General features: G+C 35.8%; 1 protein-coding gene across 1 annotated transcript; it reads left to right on the top strand.

Annotated features, from left to right (window-relative positions):
* Positions 1-2,051: 2,051 nt before the first annotated feature.
* Positions 2,052-9,105, top strand: SUS3 (sucrose synthase 3). The gene is made up of 15 exons (XM_059584380.2): positions 2,052-2,399; positions 2,766-2,898; positions 3,042-3,193; positions 3,451-3,643; positions 3,951-4,069; positions 4,236-4,452; positions 4,574-4,669; positions 4,788-4,961; positions 5,819-5,935; positions 6,032-6,198; positions 6,957-7,181; positions 7,802-8,123; positions 8,209-8,453; positions 8,532-8,670; positions 8,835-9,105. Exons 1-15 carry the CDS (start codon positions 2,302-2,304, stop codon positions 8,871-8,873), a joined length of 2,436 nt encoding a protein of 811 aa, XP_059440363.2. The 5' UTR covers positions 2,052-2,301; the 3' UTR covers positions 8,874-9,105.
* Positions 9,106-9,569: the final 464 nt, after the last annotated feature.

The following is a 9,569-nucleotide window of genomic DNA, read 5'->3' as shown; positions in this document are numbered from 1 at the left end:
AAGTCCTCGTTTGGAGACCGTCCAGACGCTTATGTTATTTTTAGTGCTTTTACCACTTTATGTAAGTGACCGTCCGAACGGCCTTATGATCCATCCGGACAGCTATCGCTTCTTTATGCTTAGGTTTTAGGTTACGGGCGCCGTTCAATGTTTATGTGAGTGGGACGTTCGGACGACATTAAGCTCCGTCCGGATGAGCTCCATAGAATGACAACTTAGAGTTTGTTTCATATTTTAATTAGGTTTAGGGTTTGGAGGCCTATAAATACATGCTTATAGCCTCCAGAAACGCAGTTGATATTTATTATTGAGTTTGTTTAATGAGAATTACTCAAAGTTGAGTTTCTTCATGATATTCCTTCAAAATCTAGAGAGTATCTAGCTTTTAGAGAAGATTTCCTTAGATCATTGATAGAATCTAGATTTAGAAATACAAATTTACTGCTTAATGTTGTTATTCGCTGCAACTCACTAAGTCACGCTGCATCACAAGGAGACATTTTGTACTGTTCACACGTCCCCTTCTAAAAGGGGATGTGTTATTGTTCACACATCCCATTTTAAAAGGGACGTGTCAGTGAAAATGTCCCTAAAAAATTTTCGATGTTTAAACGTTCCTAATTTTAATTCTAGTCACTTTATTTGTAACATTTGCAAAATGTCTCTATTTGAGCGTCCCTAATTAAATAGAGATGTTTTTTTTCGTGTCACCTTAAAAATGTCCCTAACTAAATAAAATAAAATAAAAACTAGAGAGAGAGAGGCTCTGCCTTCTTTCTAGAATTCATCTCTCTCTCTCTTCTTCTAGACAACACCATAAAGAACTTCAAGAGGAGGAAAGATCTAGATTCCTTTCACCGTAGCAGGGTTTGGTGTCTTCTCTGTAGGCTCCTCTGATCTCCGTTTTTGGCGGATTGCTTTAAATTTAGTTTGTAGATCTAGATCTAGATCCAGTATTTTCAACCTTAGATTTAATCGTCTTCTTCGGCCAAGACGTGTCTTCCGAAAGAATGTTTACGATAGTGTGCTCCTACGCTGCTGCTTGTGGGGTTTTTGTTTTTTATTTTGTTTGTCCTGGCTTTCGAGTTGAAGATGAATTTGCTGTCTTGGCCTTCGAGTTGAGAATGTAGTAGATCAGTGTGGGGACTTCTCTCACAACCGGATTTTTACTTTCTAGTTGTTTTTTATTTTTGTTTTTGTATTTGAGCTACCAATTTCCTAGATATAGTCTGTACGAAGCATATCTGTTCCTAAATGTATACTGGTTAGCGGAAGCTTAAAGTCATTTTTATGACTTTTTAACCTTCATAGCTTTTAGCTATGATTTTTCAGAGCTATATGCTCTGTCTTGTAAGAGCTTTATGCTTGTAAAATTTCATCAATGAAAATTCCATATATATATCCCTAACTCTAAGTTTTTTGGTAGTGGTCCCAACGATAATAAACTTTTAAACATTATGAAATCTATTATTTTACCATGGAAGGATGTTATTCTACTGTATTGATTGATGTGTTTCTAATATAAATGCCATCTCCTAAATATCACTAAATATATCATAAAATAAAATTTATCCTCCAATCGAGATCAACCATAGAATTACACACCTTACAAGTTTTGATTCATTCAACCTATAAAATTTTTCTAACCTTTTTCTTCTGAGAACGATGTAATTTACTAGTACCTAAGCTGTTAAATTTTCTCCTTAAGTACACTACTCACAAAAAAATTACAAAAAAAAAAAAAAGGAAAAAAAAAAGAAAAAGAAAAAAAAAAGAAAAAAGGAAATTGATCTCCTTATATACACTTCACACGATTTTTTAAAATACATGTAAAAATACTTTACTCTAAAAATAGATATTACTTTATCTTAAAAATGTATATATATTTAATAATTTTGCTGCTTAAACCATACAAATAACTACCCATAAATCGTTACACGTGTCGCTCTTGGAGGAGAGAGGCAAAGACAGAATTCGAAACAATGACCGGAGAAACCAGACACGATGAGAGAAAACAAAACCAAAAGTCCCCCTGGTTTTTTCACAAAGACCACCACCAGTTTTTTTTGTTTGGCTTCTCAAAACCGCCAGGTTTCCAAAAAAATCGAATACACCTTCTCTTCCCCGCTATAAATATCTCTCTTTATCCAAACCCATCAAATCCACAGTCATCTTTGTCATCACCATTCGACAACTTCGCTTCCTTCTCCTCTTTGATCATCGAGACTGAGAGATTTTTGTGTGTGTTACATATAACACAGCGCAGCGCAGAGGAAAGTCTTAGCTTTGCTGAATCTGATCATGACGACCCCGAAGTTAGGTCGAATCCCGAGCATGAGAGACCGAGTGGAGGACACTCTCTCTGCTCACCGAAACGAACTCATTTCCCTTCTCTCCAGGTTGGTTTGCCCTGATTCCTACTTCGCTCTGTATACCTTGTTTGCTTCCCGGGAAAACGGGAGAAAAAGATACCTTTTTTTTAAAAAAAAAAAATTATTTTTCATTTTTTTAAAAAAAATTTAAAAATGATGAAATCCTGAAGCTTTAACTCAATGCGTTTTAGGATTACGGGTTCTTCTTCATTTTTTTTTTTCTTCCTGTGCTTGCTATTTTTTTTTTTTGCTTATTTTTCTCGGCGGCCAAACAGGGGATTAGATTTTGTTTGAGATTGACAGTTTGTGGAAGTTTCAGGCAAACCTTGTTATCGGTTTGTGAGCTTTTAAGGCGGTGATTAAATTAGTGATGGTTTTGTTTTGGATTTGAAGGTACGTGGCTCAGGGGAAAGGGATTCTGCAACCGCACACCTTGATCGACGAGCTTGACAACGTCATCGGCGACGATCAAGCGCGGCTGACGCTCAGAGATGGTCCTTTTAGCGAGGTCCTCAAATCTGCGCAGGTGAATTTTCTCATCTGAGTGCTGTTTGTTTTGAAACAAATAAATTTTTTTAATTGAGATTTTTTTTTTTTTTTTTTTTTTTTGGGGGTTTCCAAGTGAAGTTATAACTTTGAATATAAAAATGAAGTTTATTTTGATGGCAGGAAGCGATAGTTCTGCCTCCATTTGTGGTTATAGCAGTTCGTCCAAGACCTGGGGTTTGGGAATATGTTCGTGTTAATGTCCATGAACTCAGCGTGGAGCAACTGACCGTTTCTGAATATCTTAGCTTCAAAGAAGCACTTACAGATGGGCCGTAAGCAATTTCCTTGCTTGAAAAAAATTAATTTTACAAACATAATTTATTAGATTATGGGTTCGATTTGAGTTTGCGTTTTAAAAATGTGTGATTTTTAAAACACATGTTAGTGAATCAATCGTTTATAATCGCAGCTTATCATTTAAATCGCTATTTTTTAAAAACCCAATCCCAAACAATTCATATATATCTTAGCTGATAACCCAATTAGTGTTTCTTTATGACATTCTGTTCTGGTATTTATTATGTGTTAGGTCGAATGACCGATACGTACTAGAGCTCGATTTTGAGCCATTCAATGCAAGTTTTCCTCGCCCCAACCGGTCTTCATCCATTGGCAATGGTGTTCAGTTCCTCAACCGTCATCTTTCTTCAATTATGTTCCGTAACAAAGATTCCTTGGAGCCATTACTTGATTTCCTTCGAGCGCACACATATAAGGGACATGTAAGCTTGCTAAGCAATGGGCCTTCTCCAAAATTATTTTTGATTTGTAGGAATGTAACTGTGCTATATTATAACTTCTACAATTATGTGTTGTATTGTTGGAAGTGATTAAAATTGCTCATTTACTATTGTTTTTATTTATTTATTTATTTGGCTTAGCTATTGGATTGCTGCTTAATATCACTTCTTTACACGCTATGGTTTTGATTTTATTTGGTATTATTATGCTGTGGAAGAGATTATTTTGAAAGTTCTTGGTATAAGAACTTTGAAAGAGCTAAATGATTTAATTGAGGATTATGTGCAGGGGTTGATGCTGAATGATCGCATACAGAGCATTCCACGACTTCAATCCATGTTGGTTAAAGTAGAGGATTTTCTTTCTAAGGTTCCGTCTGATACTCCCTATTCTGAATTTGAATATGAGTAAGCTCTCTCTCTCTCTCTCTCTCTCTCTCTCTATATATATATATATATATATATATATATATATCTTGCAGCATGCCGTTAATTATGGGGATATATCTCTAGAAAAATATGGCATAGTTTCAGTTCCTGAAGTTTTTTGGGTTTACTTGTCATTTGCATTCAGATTACAAGGAATGGGTTTTGAGAGAGGTTGGGGTGATACAGCAGCACGGGTATTGGAGATGATGCATCTTCTCTCTGACATCCTTCAGGCTCCTGATCCCTCTATATTAGAAACATTCCTTGGGAGAGTACCTATGGTGTTTAATGTTGTCATTTTATCTCCACACGGTTACTTTGGGCAAGCAAATGTTTTAGGTTTACCAGACACTGGTGGCCAGGTATTCATAATTTTATCTTTTGTGACAATTACTTGTCAAGCAGTAGTCTTAAAATTATTGTGAAAAACGCTGGAAATGAAGTTTTATATTACTTTTTCCTTTTATTTTTTTTAATGCGAAGGTTGTGTACATACTGGATCAAGTTCGTGCACTGGAGAACGAAATGATTCTTAGAATACGGAAGCAAGGGTTGGATGTCACTCCTAAAATTCTTATTGTAAGTGTTTCTGTGCATAGCTTTGGTCGGTAGACCTAGTTTATATATCTTTGTTTTATGTTATGGTGTCTCTGATTTAAATGTAATACCTCCTTTTTTTTTTCTTTTTTTTTTCAAGGTGACCAGGTTAATACCTGATGCAAAAGGAACTACATGCAATCAGCGGCTGGAACGAGTCAGTGGAACCGAAAATGCATATATTTTGCGAGTTCCTTTTAGATCAGAGAAAGGAATCCTCCGTAAATGGATCTCAAGATTTGATGTGTGGCCATATCTGGAGGCCTTTGCAGAGGTAAAAGTATTTAACATTTAAAGAGAGTTGCTCTTCTCATTATATGGTCTTATTCTAAATCGGTGCTTCTATAGCTAGGGTCGGTAATGTGGATTTAAGCTACATCTTGCAATTATGTACGTATTAAGTTTATGCTTCTTGTGAGAACAAGAAATTGGTGTTTATAAATATCAACAGAATCAGCTCCTGTGGATATCAGCACAAATTTAAATAATTCTTTTTTTTTGGGGGGGTTGGGAGAGGGGGGAGAGAGAGAGAGAGACCGGAAAATTATATCTTGCTTGCTCAGCCAGCTTTGCATGATTTTATTTATTTATTTATTCACAAATAATTGACTGCTCTACGGTTTAAGAGAAACTGATTGCCTCACTGTTGAAGCTTAAATTTTGTTACTTCATTAAGTTGAGTTAGTAAAATCTATTTAATACCCTCATTACCATTTCATAGTTACCACTACCAACTATTTTGATCCTGTTGCTCTAGATCACAACCAACATGAAACCACCACTGCATTGATATCAAATTACTTTCATTATCAGTACCACACTGTCAACCTATTGCTTCTGCTGGAAGTCGACTACTCTCATTGGACCACCCTTGTTTTATCATATTTGTCACTGCTAAGTGCCACCAAACCATGCAACTGCACCTTAAGTACCATTTTCTACCAGCATCACCACCTCCTTTGTTATTTAATACCACTCTGCCACTCGTACTCATTATGTGTTCAAGCTTATAGAATTTTTTTATTTTTTATTTTTTTTAAATTTTTTTCATTAATATTTTTCTAATTTTAATGTTTTCTTGCTTTCTCATAACCTGTTGTGTCATTATACATTCCTGGTGTTTTTGATCAGGATGCGGCAAGCGAACTTGTTGCTGAGTTACAGGGCATACCGGATTTTATTATAGGAAACTACAGTGATGGGAATCTTGTGGCATCTTTATTAGCCTATAAAATGGGAGTCACACAGGTTAGAAATGGTTTCTGGTATTCTAATAATGCAAACGGAACACCCGTATTATCCTATGACAATGCAATCTTAGTTATAAGCTTTTGATATGTGTAGTGTACGATTGCACATGCGTTGGAGAAAACAAAATATCCAGATTCCGATATCTATTGGAAAAAGTTTGAGGATAAGTACCATTTCTCATGTCAATTCACCGCTGATCTAATAGCCATGAATAATGCTGATTTTATCATCACCAGTACATACCAGGAGATTGCGGGATCGTAAGTCTTTTCTTTATACTGTAGGGTATATTTATGTGCTGGTGTAATATATTTTATAGTTTTTTTTTTATTTTTGGGCAGAATACAAAAATCTTGGTTTATATTGTGCCTCTGATTAGCTAATGGATAATTGTGTTTGGAGATAAAGTTAGTTGCATTATTAGAATGCAACTTATGTGTATCCTTGTAGGGTATTACTTATTTACACCAGGAAAGCTCCGCTTTCAGATCACATTAAGAAAAATTTGTACCTCTTTACAGCTCCTCAGGCTAGCTGGTTTTCAAGGTTCCAAAGATTTGCTTTCGAGGGTCCAAAATAACTGAGAACTGTGGCCATGAAGATGGTATTCCAGTGATAGGAGGGCATTTTCTCAATTTGCAGTCTTTTATACACTCTAGATCTATCTTGCCTCTTCCTTGGCCAACTTCAGCATTTCATTAAGTTTATACGTACCTAGTAAAATATCTAATTTGTGTAAACATAGAGGGATATCTTTCATATGGATATTCAGGATGTCCCACCACCTAAAATAATGTCCCTTAATCAATTGTTGATGCATAAGCTCTTTGTTCTCTATGGTCGAAAGACCACTTGCAGTTTATCATGTTTATTTTAATTGGGTATCAACCATGTGAATTAAATTTGCCTCCCTTTGCTTTTATATCAAGGCTTATTGAAGTATCAACAATGCATTTAGAAATTGGAAATTGCGTATACTAGTTCAGTCAGGCGTTAACTTGTATGCTCTTTGTTTCAGAAAGAATACTGTTGGCCAGTATGAGAGCCACACTGCTTTCACTCTTCCAGGGCTTTACCGAGTTGTTCATGGCATTGATGTTTTCGATCCAAAGTTCAATATTGTCTCTCCTGGGGCAGATATGTGCATATATTTCCCTTATTCTGAAAAGGAAAAAAGACTTACTGCACTACATGGCTCAATTGAAAAGTTGTTATATGATCCTGAGCAGAATGATGAGCATATGTGAGTCTTCATTCTATAATTTTTTATCTTCTACATTAGTTTCTTTAAAGGCACATTTCAATCAAAGAAATAATTCATAAGAAACACAGGACACATTTCTTTAAGGGCATATTTCTCTGTTGTGAGGGATCACAGGAGGAACATAGCAACATAGAACGCAAGAAACACAGGACAATGTCATTCTTTTTGAGAGATTTCTTTTTTAATGCTCTACATTCTTCGTACTTCTCAGTGTTGAGACCAGTCCACCTGCTGTGAACCATGGTTAACTAAATTATAAATGACGTGCAAATGTGTACAGACACTTGTCAAAAGTTCCACTCTTAGCTCTACTGACATTCTTAGTAACCTTGTTAAGGAAACGATCAAAAAGGGTAGAAGATTAACTTTAAGATTTTAATTTTATGAAGGGCGTATTTATACTGGTGATAGAACATTTGACTCCTACAGAGAGCAGCCATTACATTAGTTCAGGTCATAAATTGGAGTAGAGTTCTCTTTAATTTTGGATATGGGTAATGGTGGGTAGTAGACAGCAAACTCTATGATCATTTATTTAGTTCTCTTAATTGGCGGGTAGTAGACAGTTAAGACTTGGATCTTTTATGTGTATTGTGCAGTGGTACATTGAGTGACCGATCAAAACCAATAATTTTTACCATGGCAAGGCTGGATCGTGTGAAAAACATAACAGGGTTGGTTGAATTGTATGGTAAGAGCACCAAACTGAGGGAACTAGTAAACCTTGTTGTGGTTGGTGGCTACCATGATGTAAAGAAGTCCAACGACAGAGAAGAAATTGCAGAAATTGAGAAGATGCATGCTCTGATGAAGCAATATAAATTACATGATCAAATTCGATGGATATCAGCCCAAATGAATCGAGCACGTAATGGTGAGCTATATCGCTATATTGCAGACACAAGCGGTGCTTTTGTTCAGGTATATAATGGTAGCGGTCTACTTTATTGGATTTGCAACTTCAGGGGATTATGCTTAAGTTCGCCTTTTTATGTGTAATTTGCAGCCTGCTTTTTATGAAGCATTTGGACTTACAGTTGTGGAGGCAATGACTTGTGGCCTTCCAACATTTGCCACTTGCCATGGTGGTCCTGCTGAGATAATTGAGCATGGTATATCAGGGTTCCATATTGATCCATATCACCCAGACCAAGCTGCTGCTCTTATGGTGGATTTCTTTCAAAAGTCCAAGGAGGATCCAAGTCACTGGAAAAAAATTTCTGATGGGGGACTCCAAAGAATTTATGAAAGGTTTGTGTTCTTGATGAAACTGATAATTCCTTTCTGATGTATTACATGAGGCTCACTGAGAAAATTATAACATCATAGGTATACATGGAAGATTTATTCCGAAAGGCTAATGACGTTAGCCGGAGTCTATGGCTTCTGGAAGTATGTTTCAAAACTGGAGCGGCGTGAGACTCGAAGATACCTCGAGATGTTCTACATTCTCAAGTTCCGTGGTTTGGTGAGTATTTCAACATCTGCTCCCTACATGGTTAAGGTCTAGAAATCTTGTGGGGGCATATAATTATAAGTCTTTTAATTCTCCTTCATCTTAATGAAGCAAGAACGGCAGATTTTAGTGCTACATGCATGTTAGGTATAAAATCTTTGGTTGCTTTGTTTCAGGCACAATCTGTTCCTCTGGCGATTGATGACGAACATTAAGCTGCAAGTGCTCGAGTGAATCTGTTCTCCATGAACCAGTAACTTCACACCGTTATAATATCATGCATAAATAAAGTTCTCCTTGTGTGTAGAACTATATGTAAATTCATGTCCAGTGTAATTGCATGCGAAACACTTCTCCCTGAGGGTGTTTCTTAATGCGTGAATCTTTGGCAGTGGTCTGGAGTGTTGGAAGTGACAATTGATCAATTTGCCAAAATGTTAATGTTTATATTGTCTTCTTGTTCCTAATAATCCTTCCAGAAAATGTATTTTTAGACAATACAATATCTTAAAATTATGTTGGCTTGAGTTTACAGAGAGAACTTGAAACATTGTGGGAAGTCACGCTAAAGAGAATGTGTTATCATGAAAACAGATATTTCGTGCAATTCGTTTACATCTGCTAGGGTTTGCAATTTTTACATGATTTTTGAACACAACACGAATTAGCACGAAATTAGTGGGTTTAAAATTGAAAGATTTTATCTATTTAATTAAATAGATTGGTTTATGGTGACTTATATAGTTTATATCTGAGTTTTGACATGACTCAAACATGAAATGCAATAGAAGAGTTGACAATTTTTCATAACTTGTGAATTCGATATGAAATTAATGGTGTTAAAGATAAATGGTCGATCATTTAATTAAATAAATTGAGTTATGATTAATTTTATAGTAAACGAAACTGAA

Source organism: Corylus avellana, chromosome 1, assembly GCF_965113065.1.
Source record: "Corylus avellana chromosome 1, dhCorAvel1.hap1.2, whole genome shotgun sequence".
NCBI lineage: Eukaryota > Viridiplantae > Streptophyta > Magnoliopsida > Fagales > Betulaceae > Corylus > Corylus avellana.
The sequence above is the reverse complement of the archived record's forward strand: the minus strand, read 5'-3'. Positions and strand labels throughout refer to the sequence as shown.

What these genes read in the sequence shown, in the direction of transcription:
- SUS3 (XM_059584380.2), top strand. Translation starts at nt 2,302, where the DNA reads ATGACGACCCCGAAGTTAGGTCGAATCCCGAGCATGAGAGACCGAGTG. An exon ending in TACCAGACACTGGTGGCCAG is followed by an intron (nt 4,453 to 4,573) that starts GTATTCATAATT and finishes TTTAATGCGAAG; the next exon opens with GTTGTGTACATACTGGATCA. An exon ending in TTCTCAAGTTCCGTGGTTTG is followed by an intron (nt 8,671 to 8,834) that starts GTGAGTATTTCA and finishes GCTTTGTTTCAG; the next exon opens with GCACAATCTGTTCCTCTGGC.